The sequence below is a fragment of the Oncorhynchus mykiss genome, chromosome 2 (assembly GCF_013265735.2).
Source record: "Oncorhynchus mykiss isolate Arlee chromosome 2, USDA_OmykA_1.1, whole genome shotgun sequence".
NCBI lineage: Eukaryota > Metazoa > Chordata > Actinopteri > Salmoniformes > Salmonidae > Oncorhynchus > Oncorhynchus mykiss.
The window spans coordinates 87,945,681-87,967,413 of record NC_048566.1 but is presented as its reverse complement, the minus strand read 5'-3'; the positions used below and the strand labels follow the sequence as shown (position 1 = coordinate 87,967,413).

At 44.0% G+C, this 21,733-nt stretch overlaps 1 protein-coding gene across 7 annotated transcripts; it reads right to left on the bottom strand.

The window, feature by feature from the left end:
- Positions 1-1,136: 1,136 nt before the first annotated feature.
- Positions 1,137-20,941, bottom strand: wt-t1b (Wilms' tumor suppressor 1b variant). 7 transcript variants are annotated; one of them, XM_036990369.1, is made up of 9 exons: positions 20,121-20,941; positions 16,614-16,727; positions 15,361-15,463; positions 8,471-8,551; positions 4,901-5,000; positions 2,654-2,798; positions 2,449-2,538; positions 2,179-2,262; positions 1,137-1,890 (listed from the first exon to the last, which is right to left on the bottom strand). In XM_036990369.1, exons 1-9 carry the CDS (start codon positions 20,518-20,520, stop codon positions 1,769-1,771), a joined length of 1,239 nt encoding a protein of 412 aa, XP_036846264.1. In that variant the 5' UTR covers positions 20,521-20,941; the 3' UTR covers positions 1,137-1,768.
- Between the last annotated feature and the right edge of the window lie 792 nt (positions 20,942-21,733).

The window sequence follows — 21,733 nt, the reverse complement described above, 5'->3', positions numbered from 1 at the left end:
GAGAAGTACATTTTTTATCTAAAAAAAAATCATATTTTTCTGTCATTGTCTTTTGATGAACGAAAACATGTTCTGTCATAGTAGCTCAAAATTGATCAGAAATTACTACTCTGCTTTGCTATTTGCAATTTTGTTTTTTGTTCTTCCTCCTCCTTTTACCCCTATTTTTACAGTACTGTACCCTGCATCTCACAAACTTGTCCTTTGTCTCTGTGATACTGTAATTATTGTTCTTTGTTGATAAGAACCTGCAACCAGTCAAAATCTATTGAACAGTCAGTACTGTTAATAAATGGAAAGCACAATGTTCAGGGCCAGACAATTTGTCCATTGTACAGTATACAGCCTACAATGCACTGTACTACAGTATCCATTCTCAGACGTTCTCCTTCCCACCTTCAACAACCTGTTTGCTCTCTGAACTGGCTTATATTGGTTGTGTCGCATCATTTGAAACAGGTTAAATCAATTTTGAGAGGTTGTGTTCAATCAATGACATTTATTCTCTATTTGTATTTGATTGTTGCCACTTGTGTTTACCAGTATGGATGACATGTGCATTAGAGTGCAGAATGTGTTTTGAGAATGAGAATGTGTTTAGAGTTATGCTGAAAAATCTAAGTGAGATCTGCTAATGGTGTTTTATCATGTGAAATGGTTTAAGGTATTGACAACAGACTGCATAATTAGCTAAATGAGTCCAGGCAACTGAGAACTTTGTTCAGCCAATGGGTTTTAGTGTTTTAGCAGTTGAGAAAAACTGTAAAAAAGCATTTCCTGGATCTATCAAAGTAGGTCTAGTCTAAAGTATAATAGTTAAGTCACATGTTTCCATGGCAAGGATATTTTTTTCAAATACAATCCATTGTCCAGTACTATTATTTACATAATCTAATGACACAACTTCTTGGTCACATAGCCAGTGTGACGATACATGTATATTTTTTAACTCACATCCCCAAAATCCACAGTCAAAGTGAAACAATATTTACAGACAACATCACAGACCGAAGCGGACTTACTGTAGCTTTATGATTCAACTACCTGGTGCAGATCAAATTTGTGGACTGAACGAAAGCGATGATGAACATGCTGTTGGACCAAAGTAAAAAATGTCCCCCGTTCCATAAATCATTCCAGTGAAAGATATTTTAATTCACAAAAGTATGATAAAATAATAAATTAATCTGAAACTGCTCAAAGTAACACTACAAATGAAAAAAAAAGGCATAAAGTCATTAACATCTAATGTATACAACACCAACAAGAGACAGAAACAATTTTTTTCCCTCTTTAAATGTCTTACTAAAAATAACCCTCTGGATCAGAGCATCTGGACAGAGGACCGTCCTTAGATGGGGCTGTTTGGAGGACTGTGCGTAGGTGAGGCTCTACAGCTACATGCAGATGAACAGGACTGTCAGCCTCCTGCTCTGTTACCACAGCCACAAAGTAATAAACCCCGCCTATTCCTACAATTTCTCTTCTTTAAATATCTACAATTTCTCTTCTTTAAAACCTTATACCTAACCCTTACCTTAAATTAAGACTAAAAAGCTCATTGTTGATTTTATGAATCTTTACAATGCAGTCATGTTTTACTTTGTGGCTGTGCTATCTAGTAGATAGACCTGCTCTGCTGCGTGTCCCCTTTGTGCTACAGGCATCGTTGAACGAGATGGAGATTCAGAGTCTCATGTAGGCAGAGTGTTAGAGAGCAGCGAGGCCAGTGTGTATGCAGAGCAGAGTGGTCTGGTTCAGATCTGGCTCAGATGGCAAGTTGCAGCTTGGTCAGGTTCCTCTGGTGCATGTTGTGGTGACGAACCAGCTCATCAGACCTGGCAAACTTCTTCTGACAGTTGGGCCATCTGCAGTTGAAGGGCTTCTCGCCTAGGAGAGGGAGAGAGAGCGTTGTTAGGTAGTATCTGGTTTAAATTATACTGAAGGGGAGGAAGAGATCCAATTCATTTCCTATGATCCTTTTAGATCACTTTCAGTAACATTTTATCTAACCAATTTCCATCTGGTAAAATAACATATCCTTGACTCGTTGAAACACTGTACCCCCAAAGCCTTGAGCTCTACATACTGGTTGTTCATTTAACGTACCTAACTAAGTTCTAAGCAGAAAAGAGATAAGTAGATGTGTAAAAATAAACGTTTACGCACTTGTTTTACCTGTATGAGTCCGGGTGTGGGTCTTAAGGTGGTCAGACCGCGAGAACTTTCTCTGACACGTCTCGCACTGGAACGGTTTAACCCCTAGGCACACACAGAGAGAGACAGACAGAGTAGAGCACAGGCCAGGAGGGAAGCCATTGCAAAGGGAACCTGAGTTAAAGTGTTCCATTAACAATAGAGAGGGCAGAGAGATGGAGGGAGCTCAAACAGAGAGAGAGGGAAAATAAATAAGAGAAAGAGAAAGAGAAAAAGAGAGAAAGGGCAAACCTGTGTGTCTTCGCTGGTGTCTCTTGAGCTGGTCTGACCTGGAGAACCTTCGTCCACAGTCGGTAAAGTCACACTGGTAGGGCTTCTCACCTGGAGGGAGGGCAGGGGGAACACAGAGTGGGCTTTGGTACAGCGAGACCTGGATCACTGATACACTAGTCTGTTAGTGTAATAGGGTTTGATCTATGGTTGCCCTGGCTCTTACCTGTGTGTTTCCTGCCGTGCATTTGCAGGTGGGACAGCTTGAAGTATCGTTTGTTGCAGCCAGGATATGCACACATGAATGGCCTCTTCTCATTGGTCTCTGAGCGAACAATGGCTGGAGCGATACCTGGCACCCGTCGGACATCCTGTGATGTGGCGCGCACACACGCACACACACGGACACACACGGACACACACGCACACACACGCACACACACGCACACACACGGACACACACGCATACACACACGCGCACGCAAACACACACACGCACACACACACACACACATAGTAAGCAATGGTACAGGTTTAGAACCATAACATATCATATAAAGAGATAACAGTAACTAAGCTACCTACTAGTCTATCACAGCAAAAGGTAACTCAAAAATAATGACCAATTAAAAAAGGCCAAGGCAAAAGAAGTGTGATTATCTCGCTAACGGAGGCTCATTATACTAGAATTAGCCGTAAAACGAGCGCTCAAATGAACTCCATGCCACTGATTTAGTCTCTAAACGTAAGCCGTTAGTCACGGACGTTAGGCAGACCCCATCTCAGTTGTCCATGCCCCCCTGTACTCCTCCCCTTCTTCAACCCCCCCAGACCCCGAAACCCATCTGATGTTCATTAGGAGGCTCTTAGTGTAATGGGCTCTGTGGACACTGGCAGTCTAAATAATAGTGTTAGCAGCCTATTGATAAGTAAATGATTTCAGTGTTTTATAGCACTGCTGTACTGCCTGCCTTATTCCTTATCTAGACACCAACACTTCACAGAGGGGGCAGAGCCAATGTTGGGATTGTCCAATAAAAGGCTTTCTGAGCACCAACACACTTTTTAATTGTGTCCACTTAGACCTGACATTCAAAACATAGAGCTTTTCATACCATACATTTCAAATGTTTCATCCAAGTATGTATTTTTTGTGAACGAGGTTTTCCTGGTTTAATTTGAAAACAATGAGAAGGGAGTGAGAATAGGTCTGGAGAATCTCTGCTCTCTGTGTTTTAAAGCTGCCGACGGACACTAACTAAGATCTAATGATTTATTAACATGGGCCTGCGTATGGAAACTATCTTTATTGTTCATGGATTTCTTGAAAGTGATCCCTCTTCCCTTTTCATCCTGAGATGCCTTTTAAATGTCCCAACTATTCTGGCATTCTGCTCACTGCGTCAGGCTCTTTCCTCCTTCTTCTCTTTCTTCACTCTTTCGATCTCTCTCTCTCTACTCTACCTCTCTAGTCTCTCCCACCTCCTCCTCCTCTTCTGCCAGCACCCGTGCAGTGCCTGGACTTGGCAGTAGAGGATGACCTTGTTCTGGCATTTAGGGAGTGTGTGTGCGTGTGTGTGTGTGTGTGTGTGTGTGTGTGTGTGTGTGTGTGTGTGTGTGTGTGTGTGTGTGTGTGTGTGTGTGTGTGTGCGTGTGTGTGTGTGTGTGTGTGTGTGTGCGTGCGTGCGTGCGTGCGTGTTCATGCGAGAATATGTGTCTGTGCTCCTTGTGCCGACCTTGGCCCTAAGCACATAAGGAAAGTTATGTACGGAGAGTAGGAATCAGAGTGTGACCTGGGTGTGAAGAATCCATGAGAGGAGAGAACTGACCTGCATGCCTCTGAAGATGCCGTGGGTGTGAGAGGAGAGAACTGACCTGCATGCCTCTGAAGATGCCATGGGTGTGAGAGAAGAGAACTGACCTGCATGCCTCTGAAGATGCCGTGGGTGTTAAAGGAGAGAACTGACCTGCATGCCTCTGAAGATGCCGTGGGTGTGAGAGAAGAGAACTGACCTGCATGCCTCTGAAGATGCCGTGGGTGTGAGAGGAGAGAACTGACCTGCATGCCTCTGAAGATGCCGTGGGTGTGAGAGGAGAGAACTGACCTGCATGCCTCTGAAGATGCCGTGGGTGTGAGAGGAGAGAACTGACCTGCATGCCTCTGAAGATACCGTGGGTGTGAGAGAAGAGAACTGACCTGCATGCCTCTGAAGATGCAGTGGGTGTGAGAGAAGAGAACTGACCTGCATGCCTCTGAAGATGCCGTGGGTGTGAGAGGAGAGAACTGACCTGCATGCCTCTGAAGATGCCGTGGGTGTGAGAGGAGAGAACTGACCTGCATGCCTCTGAAGATGCCGTGGGTGTGAGAGGAGAGAACTGACCTGCATGCCTCTGAAGATGCCGTGGGTGTGAGAGGAGAGAACTGACCTGCATGCCTCTGAAGATGCCGTGGGTGTGAGAGGAGAGAACTGACCTGCATGCCTCTGAAGATGCCGTGGGTGTGGATGCGGTACTGGGTGCTGCAGCTATACACCATGGGAGGGTTGGGGTCACTTTCATAACCCGTAGCATGGCTGTCCACAAACAGGAAGACACAAGAGCATTTTTAGTGAGGAATGATGTGACCATTTTCTATTTTGTCTGCCAAATTACAACTCACATAAAAGCTGAAGTTCAAGAGCATTCAGCAGCTTCAGGGCCATGAAAAACGGCAGAGTGGAAGTCAAGAAAATGTAGGATGCAATGTAGGATGCAATGTAGGATGAATTATTTTCACGTTTTTAAATGTACTGTAAAACTGCAGTAAATGGTCCCTCTTGAAAAGGGTCTCCCTATCCTAAATAAAACTTGTCATTTAGGAGTTTAGCACTCTTCATCTAGCTAAGCCAGGTTCAGCAAAGTTGCATTGGCATTGTATTTCAATAGCATGCACAGTAGGTAAAAGCCCAGAATAAATAAGAGATCACCATAACTTGTTTTGACATAGGAGCAAATTGCTCTATGCCTCACAGTGCAGTATATTCACCTAAAGCATCCAAAGTGGAACTCGGAGGAAAGACAAAAGGTTAACTTCCTGTCATTCACAGATTTATTCGTAAGGCTAGGCCTCTCTCTCTGACCCTGGATTAACACATGTTCAAGCTGCATACTATATTAGTTTTCCTCAGTAAATAAGGGCTTGTCTTAGTAAATCAAAGAGGAACTGGTTAGCACTGCAAGACATGGTTGTCACCCACCTACTACTCTCAATCAAATAGAGGTACAGGATAAGGACATAGCACAAAAGTACCATGATCCATTGTAGTATATCCAGAAAAATGAAATATGTATGAAACATAGTTTAGGTATCGTGTGCGATCCTTTGTATTGTGTACTAGCCTACTTGTTTTAGAAATGGAAATGTTTTCTGAACACTTATTAACCCATCACAAACTGAAGGTAGCCTCTAAAAGTGTTAACTGAAGATGGTTCAGTTACGTACAGTACACTGCAGCTGCAGCATTTCAAGACAGCTACGGTTCACATTTAGTCCCATAATATCCAGACGGCTTATATCTGTCATTAGTTTTAAAAAGCAGTCTATTTCAGGGAAGGAGGGTTTGTATCCGATACAGTTAAATGATCAATACATGGTTGAGAGGGCATAAAGCAGTCTTTGTCTCTGCTCTTTCCAAGGACAGCCGGAGTGGAGACAGTGAAGCTGCATGCTGCAATAAATCTCCCCACAGATCATTCACTCATTCATTGTGGCGCTTAACACCTCAGGCTCACGTTAACATATACAGTCAGAGCCTGGGGAAGGAGATGGGGCTGGGGAGGGAGACAGGGCTGGGGAGGGAGACGAGGCTGGGGAGGGAGACGAGGCTGGGGAGGGGAGGGAGACGAGGCTGGGGAGGGAGACGAGGCTGGGGAGGGAGACAGGGCTGGGGAGGGAGACGAGGCTGGGGAGGGGAGGGAGATGAGGCTGGGGAGGGAGACGAGGCTGGGGAGGGAGACAGGGCTGGGGAGGGAGACAGGGCTGGGGAGGGAGACAGGGCTGGGGAGGGAGACAGGGCTGGGGAGGGAGACAGGCCTGGGGAGGGGATGGAGACAGGGCTGGGAATGGAGACGAGGCTGGGGAGGGGAGGGAGACTGGTCTGGGAAGGGAGACGAGGCGGGGGAGGGAGACGGGGCTGGGGAGGGAGACAGGGCTGGGGAGGGAGACAGGGCTGGGGAGGGGAGGTAAACGGGGCTGGGGAGGGAGATGGGGCTGGGGAGGGAGACAAGGCTGGGGAGGGAAACGGGGCTAGGGATGGAGACTGGGCTGGGGAGCAAGATGGGGCTGGGGAGGGAGGGGAGGCTGGGGAGGGGAGGGAGACAGGGCTGGGAAGGGAGACAAGGCTGGGGAGGGGAGTGAGAGGGGACTGGGGAGGGAGACAGGGCGGGGGAGGGGAGGGAGACGGGGCTGGGGAGGGAGACTGGGCTGGAGCGGGGCGAGGCTGAGGAGGGATACTGGGTTGGGGAGGGAAACTGGGCTTTGGAGGGGAGGGCGATAGGGCTGGGGAGGGAGACTGGGCTTGGGAGGGAGATGAGGCTGGGGAGGGAGATGAGGCTGGGGATGGTGACAGGGCTGGGGAGGGTGTCAGGGCTGGGGAGGGTGATTGGGGAGTGGTGGCGTTTATCTGGAAGAGGCACATGCATACTTTGCCGTGCGTTCCTTGAGATGAGACTAATTTTCCACAGCCTAAGCACTAGAGTCCCTCTCATTTAGAAGCAGATTAATCATTCAGTCACCCCGGCCTCTGCTGGCTTTTTCGGGGAGGTGGTGGAAGGGTCAGACCCTCCCCTCCAGTCTAACTAAGCCCTGGCTCTGGAGCCCAGGCTGGAGGATCCCAGGGGGAAAGCCTACTGATCTACTTCCACTACTCCCCAGTGCAGAGCCCTTCCCCTCTGTTACATGTCCCACCGTGGTCAAGGTTGATGCCCCACACGGGAAAATTATAGCAGGATACATTTCCCAGCCAGGACAGACAAAACAGAGAGGCTAATTTAACATGCACACAATCTCCGGAGAAAACAGACAGAAACAGAGGGAGGGTTCGGGAGGAGGGGAGGAGGGAAGTTAGAAGAAGAGGGACACTGAAAATGACAACAAAGCAAGAATGAAAGAGGACCTTTTCATTAGAACAGTAAAGCAAGTGAAAATGTGACGTTTCCCCCTCAACTAGAGACAGTGATGTAGTGATAAGGAAATAAGTAGGTTAACTCTGATCACCGTCGTGTGAAAAAAGTAACGCTCCCTATATTTACTCCCTATACTTTCTCCCTATACTTACTCCCTATACTTACTCCCTATATTTACTCCCTATATTTACTCCCTATACTTACTCCCTATATTTACTCCCTATATTTACTCCCTATACTTTCTCCCTACACTTACTCCCTATATTTACTCCCTATACTTACCCCTTATATTTACTCCCTATATTTACTCCCTATACTTTATCCCTATACTTTCTGGCAATACTTACTCCCTATATTTACTCCCTATATTCACTCCCTATACTTACTCCTTATATTTACTCTGTATACTTTCTCCCTATACTTTCTGCCAATACTTACGCCCTATATTTACTCCCTATACTTTTGTGTGTGTGTGTGTGTGTGTGTGTGTGTGTGTGTGTGTGGGTGTGTGTGTGTGTGTGTGTGTGTGTGTGTGTGTGTGTGTGTGTGTGTGTGTGTGTGCCAGAGAGCTAAGAGAAAAGAAAAAACAACCCATATGTGACATGTGACATCTGTGATAGAGGGAATATTTTTTCTTTCTAATCACCTCAGTGAGAAATGATGTATTTCACAGGCCCCCTGTGGAGCCTCACTCTGCTACTAAATCAAATATTTAAACAATGCCAGTGAGTGTTCAAATGTGTGATTTAATGAAGGGAGCCCTCCACCCCCAACAACCACCCCCTCTCTCCGCTATTCTGAGACTAGTGCAGATTAATGACTGTTAATCCCGATCAAAGAGGAATGTTTCAGATGACAGGAGCGGGTCACGTCGACATACCTCTTAATGGTGGAAGCCAGCGTGCTAACAGGGTTCCATGCCATGCATTCCAGCTGAGATGCCATTTGGTATAAATTATCACTGCTGGGATTTAAACAAATAAAATACATTTTTAGGAATTTTTCCTTGGGACAACGTGGTACCACTGTTTTCAGTGTAGACAAGCACCACAGGAGAGTCAGAGAATTATCAAATGTGGCCCCATCTATACAGGTTCATCCTGGGCAACGGCTCATGAATGTTCCACATAATCAGGATCCACCCACACTAACACCAACAGGGTGATGTGTTAACCATAGACCTCCATAGCCCTCCAACCCTCAGATCCAAATAACCATCTGTTATTAAGCGTCTGGCTCCAGGATCATTAGTTAAACTGCCAGGTGCTTTCCCAAACACATACTTTAGATGTATCACTGCCGCCCCTGACATCACATCGTTTTATCATACCACAAGAACAGCTCACTATAGTGGGATGCTCTGGTGCCTGGTACCCTGTACACTGAAGGTAGCCTACACTCTGTCTAGTGATTCAAGTACGTACAGTACAGTGTTCTATAGAGTTTTACTTCAAATCAATTCAACTATTTGGAGGACAGAGGGTTAAAAGATGATGAGGGTTAAAGGATGATGAGGGTTAAAGGATGATGAGGGTTAAAGGATGATGAGGATTAAAATATGATGAGGGTTGAAAGATGATGAGGGTTAAAGGATGATGAGGGTTAAAGGATGATGAGGGTTAAAGGATGATGAGGATTAAAATATGATGAGGGTTAAAGGATGATGAGGGTTAAAAGATGATGAGGGTTAATGGATGATGAGGGTTAAAGGATGATGAGGGTTAAAGGATAATGAGGGTTAAAGGATGATGAGGGTTAAAGGATCCTGAGGGTTAAAGGATGATGAGGGTTAAAGGATGATGAGGGTTAAAGGATGATGAGGGTTAAAAGATCTTGAGGGTTAAAGGATGATGAGGGTTAAAAGATGATGAGGGTTAAAAGATGATGAGGGTTAAAGGATGATGAGGGTTAAAGGATGATGAGGGTTAAAGGATGATGAGGGTTAAAGGATCCTGAGGGTTAAAGGATGATGAGGGTTAAAGGATGATGAGGGTTAAAGGGTGATGAGGGTTAAAGGATGATGAGGGTTAAAGGATGATGAGGGTTAAAGGATCCTGAGGGTTAAAGGATGATGAGGGTTAAAAGATGATGAGGGTTAAAGGATCCTGAGGGTTAAAGGATGATGAGGGTTAAAGGATCCTGAGGGTTAAAAGATGACGAGGGTTAAAAGATGATGAGGGTTAAAAGATGATGAGGGTTAAAGGATCCTGAGGGTTAAAAGATGATGAGGGTTAAAAGATGATGAGGGTTAAAAGATGATGAGGGTTAAAGGATCCTGAGGGTTAAAGGATGATGAGGGTTAAAGGATGCTGAGGGTTAAAGGATCCTGACGGTTAAAGGATGATGAGGGTTAAAGGATGCTGAGGGTTAAAAGATGATGAGGGTTAAAAGATGATGAAGGTTAAACGATGATGAGGGTTAAACGATGATGAGGGTTAAAAGATGATGAGGGTTAAAAGATGATGAGGGTTAAAAGATGATGAGGGTTAAAAGATGATGAGGGTTAAAAGATGATGAGGGTTAAAAGATGATGAGGGTTAAAGGATCCTGAGGGTTAAAGGATGATGAGGGTTAAAGGATCCTGAGGGTTAAAAGATGATGAGGGTTAAAAGATGATGAGGGTTAAAGGATCCTGAGGGTTAAAGGATGATGAGGGTTAAAGGATGCTGAGGGTTAAAAGATGATGAGGGTTAAAAGATGATGAGGGTTAAACGATGATGAGGGTTAAACGATGATGAGGGTTAAAATATGATGAGGGTTAAAGGATGATGAGGGTTAAACGATGATGAGGGTTAAAGGATGATGAGGGTTAAAGGATGATGAGGGTTAAAGGATTTTTAATATTTTTTTTATTTCACCCTTATTTAACCAAGTAGGCTAGTCGAGAACAAGTTCTCATTTACAACTCCGACCTGGCCAAGATAAAGCAAAGCAGTGCAACAAAAACAACAACACAGAGTTACACAGAAACAAACGTACAGTTAATAACACAATAGAAAAATATATGTACAGTGTGTGCAAATATAGAAGAGTACTAAGGCAATAAATAGGCCCTAGCGGCGAAATAAATTACAATTTTAGCATTAATACTGGAGTGATAGATGTGCAGATGATGAATGTGCAAGTATAGATACTGGGGTGCAAAAGAGCAAGAGGGTAAGTAATCATATTCGGATGAGCTAGTCGGGTGTGCTATTTACAGATTGGCTGTGTACAGGTACAGTGATCGGTAAGTTGCTCTGACAGCTGATGCTTAAAGTTAGTGAGGGAGATATAAGACTCCAGCTTCAGAGATTTTTGCAATTTGTTCCGGTCATTGGCAGCAGAGAACTGGAAGGAAAGGCGGCCAAAGGAAGTGTTTGCTTTGGGGATGACCAGCGCAATATACCTGCTGGAGCGCACGCTACAGGTGGGTGTTGCTATGGTGACCAGTGAGCTGAGATAAGGCGGGGCTTTACCTAGCAAAGACTTATAGATGACCTGGAGCCAGTGGGTTTGGCGACGGATATGTAGTGAGGGCCAGCCAACAAGAGCATACAGGTCGCAGTGGTGGGTAGTATATGGGGCTCTGGTGATAAAACAGATGGCACTGTGATAGACTACATCCAGTTTGCTGAGTAGGGTGTTGGGGGCTATTTTGTAAATTACATCGCAGAAGTCAAGGATCGGTAGGATAGTCAGTTTTACAAGGGTAAGTTTGGCGGCATGAGTGAAGGAGGCATTGTTGCGAAATAGGAAGCTGATTCTAGATTTCATTTTGGATTGGAGATGCTTAATGTAAGCCTGGAAGGAGAGTTTACAGTCTAACCAGACACCTAGGTATTTGTAGTTGTCCACATATTCTAGGTCAGAACCGTCCAGAGTAGTGACGCTAGTCTGGCGGGAGGGTGCGGGCAACAATTGGTTGAAGGGCATGCATTTAGTTTTACTAGCATTTAAAAGTAGTTGGAGGCCACAGAAGGAGAGTTGTATGGCGTTGAAGCTCGTTTGGAGGTTTGTTAACACAGTGTCCAAAGAAGGGCCAGGTGTATAGAGAATGGTGTCGTCTGCGTAGAGGTGGATCAGAGAATCACCAGCAGCAAGAGCGACATCATTGATATATACAGAGAAGAGTCGGCCCAAGAATGTAACCCTGTGGCACCACCATAGAGACTTCCAGAGGTCCGGACAAGTCGAAAGCCTTGGCCAGGTCGATGAAGACGGCTGCACAGTACTGTCTTTTATCGATGTCGGTTATGATATCGTTTAGGACCCTCATCATCCTTTAACACTCTATCATCATCTGGTCATGGGGTGCACCCATGACCAGCTCGGAAACCAGATTGCGTAGTGGAGAAGGTACGGTGGGATTCAAAAAGGTCAGTGATCTGTTTATTAACTTGGCTTTAGAAGATTTTAGAAGGGCAGGGCTGGCTGGATATAGGTCTATAACAGTTTGGGTCTAGAGTGTCTCCCCCTTTAAAGAGGGGGATGACCGTGGCAGCTTTCCAATCTTTGGGGATCTCAGACGATACGAAAGAGAAGTTGAATAGGATGATGAGGGTTGAAGGATGATGAGGGTTGAAGGATGATAGAATGTTAAAGGATGATGAGGGTTGAAGGATGATAAGGGTTGAAGGATGACAGAGGGTTAAAGGATGATGAGGGTTAAAGGATGATGAGGGTTAAAGGATGATGAAGAGTGTATCCATTAGCACCTCTAATGGGAACTTTGCAGTCTAAACCAGTACTGTACATGGGAGGTAGAGTCCTCTATGAACAGCTCTATACATACCTGAGATTGTCATCTCTTGAGAAAATAATCAAATGCAGGGGTGTTTTGGTGTAAGCGGCTCTAAAGTTTCAGTCATCGTCCTCTACACCACTGCTTCCCAAAGGAACTTTGTCCCTGGTTCCCTGGTTCTTAGTTTCATAAGTGGATGTGTTTTTATTTCATGTATTTCCAAAATGTTAAAAAGTGCATAACTGCCGTCTGACTGTATAAATACAGCGCTGTTGGTACCGGGCATTTGATTAGAGAGCGGCTTAGCGGTTTGATTTGAGGATTCCCAGCCCCTTCCCTTCCACAGCAGATATCAGGCTGTTTATGACAGCAGGAGGAGCAGAGCCTGCAGAATGAGGCTTCCAGCACAAGTATCCAGTCTGACTAACACACTCTTATCAAGTCCTATTCCCTTATTTTGAATCTTTATGTTCCCTGGAGCTGAAAACAAAATGTTAAAGGTATTCAAAGAATGCAAGCTAATTTTGTGCCATCTAAAGGCGAGGGAGTAAACAGTTGTGTAAGGTTACACTGGGGTTCTCTCCCCTCAGAGAACAGTGAGCTACTTATCAGTAGAAGGAATTCAACATTGGCCGAAGACTGGAAACCAGTAGTGTTTACACCACTTATCTTGGCCTGCTGAGCACTGCTCCCATTCTCTGTCTGGACAACTGTGATTCATTTATCTGGTCATGGTCCTCATCCATACCATCTACATACTGTATTTAACTATTTAACTCAATGAAACAAACTTCAAATATGAATAAAACACAGTAAATATGCTATTATCTTATTCTTTGTCAGGTCGTGAATGCGATTTGAATAAGCGGTGAATGGATTCAGTCCAATGGAAAGTTTTGAGAGTATAACTACAGTACAAACATGATAAATGCCTTTCTTTAGATAATTTCCTGGATGGAAATCAGTACAGTCTCGTACTTCCAACTTCCTGCCACTGTTACTTCACTTCCTCCTTCCTCTAGCCACTCGGAGTGCTCAATGGCAGAGTGACTTCTCCACATTTAATTTTAGAACTATGTTGATGATGATTATTGTCTTCTATGACGGCAGCACAACCTTGGCCAGTCAGGACAGCTATAAAGGTGGAGCTTCCTGACCCCCTTTAACCAGTGGTGTAAAGTACTTAAGTAAAATTACTTTAAAGTACTACTTAAGTAGTTTTTGTTGAGTATCTGTACTTTACTTTACTATTTATAATTTTGATAACTTTTACTTTTACTCCACTACATTCATAAAGAAAATGATGTACTTTTTACTCCTTACATTTTCCTTGACACCAAAAAGTACTCAATACATTTTGAATGCTTAGCAGGACAGGACAATTGTCTAATTCACGCACTTATCAAGAGAACATCCCTGGTGAGTCCTACTGCCTCTGATATGGCAGTCTGATTGTTGAAGTGTGCCCCTGGAAAACCGTCAATTTAAAAATCAAGAATATCGTACAGTCTGGGTTGCTTAATATCAGGAATTTGAAATGATTCATACTTTTACTTTTGATACTTAAGTATTTTTTTGCGAATACATTTACTTTTGATACTTAAGTATATTTAAACCAAATACTTTTAGACTTTTACTCAAGTAGTATTTTACTGGGTGACTTTCACTTTTACTTGAGTAATTTTCTTTTAAAGGTATATTTACTTTTACTCAAGTATGATAATTGGGTACATTTTCCAACACTGTCTTTAACTAACTTCAATGACTAGAATCATCAAAACTATATTTGCTTAATAAGATGTCTGCATGTTAGACTGCTTTGTAACATTAACAGATGTTTTAGCACTGGTGAGTGGTAGGAGTGTGGCTTCGGTGACTGGCAGGGATGGGGCTTAGGTGAGTGATAGGAGTGGGGCTTCGGTGACTGGCAGGGATGGGGCTTAGGTGAGTGATAGGAGTGGGGCTTCGGTGACTGGCAGGGATGGGGCTTAGGTGAGTGATAGGAGTGGGGCTTCGGTGACTGGCAGGGATGGGGCTTAGGTGAGTGATAGGAGTGGGGCTTCGGTGACTGGCAGGGATGGGGCTTAGGTGAGTGATAGGAGTGGGGCTTCGGTGACTGGCAGGGATGGGGCTTAGGTGAGTGATAGGAGTGGGGCTTCGATGACTGGCAGGGGTGGGGCTTAGGTGAGTGATAGGAGTGGGGCTTCGGTGACTGGCAGGGATGGGGCTTAGGTGAGTGGTAGGAGTGTGGCTTCGGTGACTGGCAGGGGTGGGGTTTAGGTGAGTGGTAGGAGTGTGGCTTCGGTGACTGGCAGGGGTGGGGCTTAGGTGAGTGATAGGAGTGGGGCTTCGGTGACTGGCAGGGATGGGGCTTAGGTGAGTGATAGGAGTGGGGCTTCGGTGACTGGCAGGGGTGGGGCTTAGGTGAGTGATAGCAGTGGGGCTTAGGTGACTGGCAGGGGTGGGGCTTAGGTGAGTGATAGGAGTGGGGCTAAGGTGAGTGATAGGAGTGGGGCTAAGGTGACGGATAGGAGTGGGGCTAAGGTGACGGATATGAGTGGGGCTTAGGTGACGGATATTAGTGGGGCTAAGGTGAGTGATAGGAGTGGGGCTAAGGTGAGTGATAGGAGTGGGGCTAAGGTGACGGATAGGAGTGGGGCTAAGGTGAGTGATAGGAGTGGGGCTAAGGTGACGGATAGGAGTGTGGCTAAGGTGACGGATAGGAGTGGGGCTAAGGTGACGGATAGGAGTGGGGCTAAGGTGACGGATAGGAGTGGGGCTAAGGTGACAGATAGGAGTGGGGCTAAGGTGAGTGATAGGAGTGGGGCTAAGGTGACGGATAGGAGTGGGGCTAAGGTGACGGATAGGAGTGGGGCTAAGGTGAGTGATAGGAGTGGGGCTAAGGTGACGGATAGGAGTGGGGCTAAGGTGAGTGATAGAAGTGGGGCTAAGGTGAGTGATAGGAGTGGGGCTGAGGTGAGTGGCAGGGATGTGATGTCAGGTAAGGGCAAGTGAGTCTACTGTAGTGGGGCTGCTCCAGTACTCACCTGTTGTAAGGGTTCCTCAGCAGTAGGGCTTGGCTGCCTGTACAGCTGTCTGATGGGGTGTGGCATCCATACACGGGTGGAGGGACAGAATACGGCTGCTCACCTACACAAGCAAAATACATTTATCACCCACCAACTCCACTGATTGAGAATTAAAACAGTGCGATGGTATATTAAGGAGTGCTTCACAACTGCACAGAGGTAAGTTTCCTGATAGATGTGTAGCCAACGTGACACTTTATACTGTCTGGGTCTGGAAGTATCACATTAACCACAAAGCTTTCAGGAAACTCATCCCTGGTCCAATGGAGCTGTTTGTCTGACAGCGCCTCCTCTGAAAAAAACTCTCCTGAGAGGGACATTGAGAAAGAAACCTCTGAACTGTGTCTGAATAAAGACAACACTTCTAAAAACAAGAGGCTGTTCTTTGAAGCCGTAAAGCACACAGACTATTTTTGATTTTTCAAAGTGCAAATGAAGGATCACTGCTTTGGCTCTGCCTCCACGTGTTGTGAATGGGTCCCAGGGCAGTTCTAAACATTCCAAAAACCTTGTATTGCCGTTTCCTCCAGTTATCATTTCTATACAGAGAGCCCACGATTTACAACATCACAGTAATACAATTAGCAACACACACATCCGGCTGCTTACTAACAGCAGGACCATGGATGAAGAAAAGGACAATAAAGAAAAAGATGCTATTAATTTATGACAGTGACGTGAAGGTCAGTGTAAGACTTAACCTCACAGTGACTTTAAGATGGAGGCCACTCCCTAGGTGAGGAGTACGGAGTTCACAATACACGTTTACCATGCAGAATCCTCTGTGGAAAAGGTTCTACCTAGAACCAAAAAGGGTTCTTCAAAGGGTTCTCCTATGGGGACAGCCAAGAGACCCTTTTAGGTTCTAGATGGCACCTTTTATTCTAAGACTGTGCATCTACATACACACATATGAATGCTCACATACAGTGCATTGCGAAAGTATTCAAGGGGGCCGAATACTTTTGCAATGCACTGTACACCCGCACACCCGCTCACACACACACCGCACACACACACACCCGCACACCGCACACCTGCACACACACACACACACACACACACACACACACACACACACACACACACACACACACACACACACACACACACACACACACACACACACACACACACACACACACACACACACACACACGCGCACACACACACACACAAACAAACATTGCAGTAATCTAGGTGCTGTTTACCCATACTGGTCTGCTGAGCTAGGGAGTTTTCATCTTTAAAGGAGTGGCTGAGGAACTGGGAGTGATGTGTGGGAGTGTGACCGTAATTAGTGGCACCATCGAAAGCACTGTAACCTGTAAACACAAAGAAGAAAGGTTTAAAAAAATGAAATGAATAATTCCAAGACTTTCAGAACATGGAAGTGGGTAAAAATGTTAGCTCACTGGCTAACATTCAGCGCCTTGACCCTTTGTGCTGCATATGTAGGTAAATTCCCTCCCTTCCCCAGTAACCCCTGCATTGGGGTGAGAGTGAAAGGCTCCTGAGTGAAAACAAACTGTGGGAGGACACTAGAGGGCTGACACCAGAATCATGCCTATGTCTGACCCAGGGTGGGACACCAGATCATCAATCACACACCAGCAAACAGCAACGCCATTAATTACACACCAGCTAACAGCAACGCCATTAATTACACACCAGCACAACTTTCACCAGCGGCCCAGCAGGGTTAACTCAAAACTCATTAAAGAGCTCTATTTGTCTTCCATCCCTGTCTGACTGACTGAGTAGAGGAGGACTGATCTCCATCACATTACACAGGGCTGGTCTGGGTCACAGTGGGCATAGTGAAGGGCACTGCCTAGGCAGTTTGTGTGCAAGGCATTGTCCTCACCTTAGACCAGTCTGCTTTACGCACTGCAGTACAGTGGGATGTGAAGAAATACCAAATGCACTTACAAAGTGACATGACATTTTTCCTATATCTCTTCTAAAATAGAATGTTTATTTGTTGGTTTATTTGTTGTTTTGATGGTTATAAACTTCTTATAAACCATTGTGAAATATATTGTGAACCATTCACAAGCCATTGATTTTGAGGACCCGTAATCAAAGCTAAACCACTGAACAATGACCTTAAGGGTATTACTTACAGTATCTATGTATCTAGTACCTAGTATCTATGTATCCAGTATCTAGTATCATACTTACAGTATCTATGTAATAATACATATTGAAGTTATACCGACTCCCAAAGTGTTAACTTGCTACAGAAGCCATTGTGAATAGTCAACTCATTACCTAATTAATAGTCAACTCATAGCCTAATTAATAGTCAACTCATAACCTAATTAATAGTCAACTCATAACCTAATTAATAGTCAACTCATAACCTAATTAATAGTCAACTCATAACCTAATTAATAGTCAACTCATAACCTAATTATGTCAACTCATAACCTAATTAATAGTCAACGCATAACCTAATTAATAGTCAACTCATAACCTAATTAATAGTCAACTCATAACCTAATTAATAGTCAACTCATAACCTAATTAATAGTCAACTCATAACCTAATTATGTCAACTCATAACCTAATTATGTCAACTCATAACCTAATTAATAGTCAGACGCCAAGTGTCTAATTCTATAAATTAGTGCTTTCATAAATAAAAACATTTTACAGTGACTATAGATATACTGTAGATATTAATACACTTCAGAATTCAATTCTGTGATTCCCCAGTAATTGTATTTCGATAAGCGACTTCTTCTTCTTTTTACTGTGCATTCTGACAAAGCAGGCGAAAGTAGCCTACAAATCGTGAAAGAATACTTCAAGAAATATTGTTATGCTTTTACATACTATTACAGAATTGATGTGTATTACAAATGTCACCCAGCATGGTAAATCAAGGGAACTCATTTATAAAACTGTGTGACAACGGAATATCTGAATGATAAGCCTACTTAAAAACAATACGTTAATTAAGAAATCTAAACATAATAAAAAGGGATGCTCTGAAGGGTAACGTAACGCTCTGAAGGGTAACGTAACGCTCTGAAGGGTAACGTAACGCTCTGAAGGGTAACACAAATATTTTCCCTTTTGGATCATTGTGTACAAGGAAAGTGCCTACAATAATACCTTAACTACTTTATCCTCATGTTCTCCTCTTCCACTCAAGTAAACTCAACACGCACACGTGGAATTACACAAGCACAAGTACATTGGCAAAACAGACCCAAATACATACATAATGCCTGTCCTCACACTAACTTGTTTGGACTGTGTCGTTTCGCATGGTAACCGTAAACAGATCACGAGTACAGTGGATTCTCCCTCAGTGAGCCTCAGTGTATTATCAGTATCTAGTGAGTGACCCGCCTGAGATTTAGCCATGGCTTGTTTTCACTGCTTGTCCAGGCACAGGAGGGGTATGATAAGGGGATTGAAGGTTGGATGAGCCCTTTGATACTGATGTTAGTTGTAATTAATCCGACATTAAAAGTGCAGACAGGTTACATTTGGGGTGTGAGCACGGGTGACCTCAGTAGCCCTGAAGAGAAATCCTAGAGCTTGACTACAAATAGCTGTCTTAATAATATCACTTTTTAAAAAACTTGGAAATCAGGAGCCAGGTAGATGTCACTCACAATTGGTCAGCTTCAGATAATATTTTACTGATTTAAGGAGTTATACTGAGATTAGTTTATGTCAATTTACTACAAGTTCACAAGTAATTACATTTTCTGTCATCACCGAGAATTTTTTTCCCTTCATTTATATTCATTTAGTATAATATTCTATAACCTATACAGTAGCTACAGTATATGCCATGGCTAATTAATGGTTCAGTTCATCATAACAATGATTCCATTAATTATGAATGTTTAGTATGTGTGTACCTTTTCAACCCCAAGACTCCTAAACATTTGTATTTGCAACAATCAATTGTAATAAAACCACAAGTCCACAATTTCTTTGAATACTGTACACTCTCATATGATCAGTTTAACTATACCACAGAGATCAAATTGTGTGTATACTTTTAAGGAAAATAATCTATTCTGATTGAAAATCATTTGGGTTAAAATTACACATTCATTTAAAAGCAATGTCAGAAGTTCATAATATAATTCCTAATGAAAATGACTGACTATAGCATATACTAATGACAAATCATTTAAACAGTACAAAGTTCAAATAACTTAAAAGTTCTTATAAGGAAATAAAGAAAACAGCATAGCAAATGAAGATATTTTCTACATTGTAAACTAATGTCAACAAATTGTCATTGTACTGTGCTGGCAATAAGATCAGTTATTTCACTGACATACATACTAGCAAAATAAAACACAAGCTTCACCTGAGAAAATGTCATCCTCGATATGAGCTTGACATTATGAATGTATTTATTGATTTTCAGGTCTACCTATCATTCCTTTGTTTGTTTATTGATCATGAACTAGACACAGCTGTACATCACCAGAGTTAACAGAAACAGTCGGCAGGGAAATAGTCATTGAAGCATAAAAACATAAAAGTGCAATAACTGTACAGCATGACAGAAAAGTACTAGAAGTATACCAACTGTTGAAACTACAAAGACCATAATGAACATTACTAAACAAATGCCATATTTCTGTGACTGAAAATATTTAATTAACCAAATATCAAGTCCTAGTGCAACCACAATAACATTTTAATACACTAATCTCCAGATTAGATATTGATCTTACCCTGGTTCCTGGAAGAGGGCTGGGTGTCCATACAATTGGTCAGGTAGGGTGCGTTGCTGAACATCCTTGGCTGGCTTGGTGGGGGCTGACTGGGTGGAGGGGGGGCCCCGAAGGCCCCGTACCTGCAGGCCCCTGTGCCAGTGAACTGGCCAGAGAAGTGCAGGGTGAAGGCACTCAGGCCACAGTGAGGGTCCTCCTGGGGATCCCCAGAGCTCCAGCTGGGCTCCTGTTTGATGAAGGAGTGGGGGGCCAGCGAGCTGTAGGGGGCGCCAGTGTGGAAGTCCAGTACAGGGCCCCACTGAGGGGCACTGCTGACGGGCAGGGTACAGTTCCCATTCCCCCCTGGCAGGGCTGGCACCGGGGGCAGCAGGGCGTTGAGGTCACGTACGTCTGAGCCCATCTCTGTTGGAGCAACCGCACCTGGAAACCAGTCTGTCCAAAAACCCGACAGGATCGCTCTGAAAACGGACCTAAGTCTTCTTCGGCGTTCTGATGTACCGGCTCCTGGTTCTGTGGAAACTTAAGTCCAACAAAGCTTCATTGTTGCATTGAAAGACAGCTTTTTTAAAGGAAAACGCACACAATTCCCCCCAAACGAAAGTCGAAACAATTGAACGTGTCTGTTTTGTGTGCTGTGGTAGATAGTCCATGTAGTGGAGAGAGGTCTGTCTGGATGTCTAACCTGGGGAGCGTTCTCTCAGCTCTGTCAATGGAGGAGAAAGAGTGGGAGAGGAAGAGAGGAGGAGGGGGGTAGCCCTCTATTCCTTTACTCATGCGTCTGTTTTCTTTAGAGCCCACAAACCTCAAATACAGACCCAGTGAGACGGCTGGAGGAGGAGCCAAGGCCAATGAGCAAGAGGGATGAGTGCTGGGCTTCATTCATTTAGTACTGCCCCTCAGCCTCTCACTTTAAACGCCCATCTCTCTGTGCACCCTAAATGAGCCTGCGCTCGTGTGAGTGTGCGTGCGTGTGTGTGCGTGCGTGTGCGTGTGTGTGTGTGAGTAAGAGAGAGAGAGAGTTCTGTTTGAATAGCACGAGTTGGGGGATTTAGAAATAATAATACAATTGTACATCGTTTCACTATTATTTTCACAACATGTCCAAATAAATTGTCAGTACCAATGTTACTGCTTGATTTTTCTGGAACATGATTATTCATTGAATCTTTGGATGTTGCCAAATAGTTAGATTTATAATTATTATTGCTGTGTGTGTTTAACTTATTTTAGCTTATTTCTAATCATGAGCTTTATCCAAAAAATAGGACATATATGGGAAGTGGATACATATTTAATATTACTGCATACGAAGACTAACAAAATGTGTAAGCTATATGCTTCTGAAATAACAATATCATTTCTCATCTTTTTGGTCACAAACACTTACGTTAGCTAAAACATTTTAACGCATTTTAACGCTGCTTGTCGGGGCCTAGCGGTTAGAGCGTTGGGCCAGTGACCGAAGGTTGCTGGATCGAATCCCCGAGCTGACAAGGTATAAACCTGTCGTTCTGCGCCTGAACAAGGCAGTTAACCCACTGTTCCCCGGTAGGCCGTCGTTGTAAATAAGAATTTGTTTTTAACTGACTTGCCTAGTTAAATAAAGGTTTAAT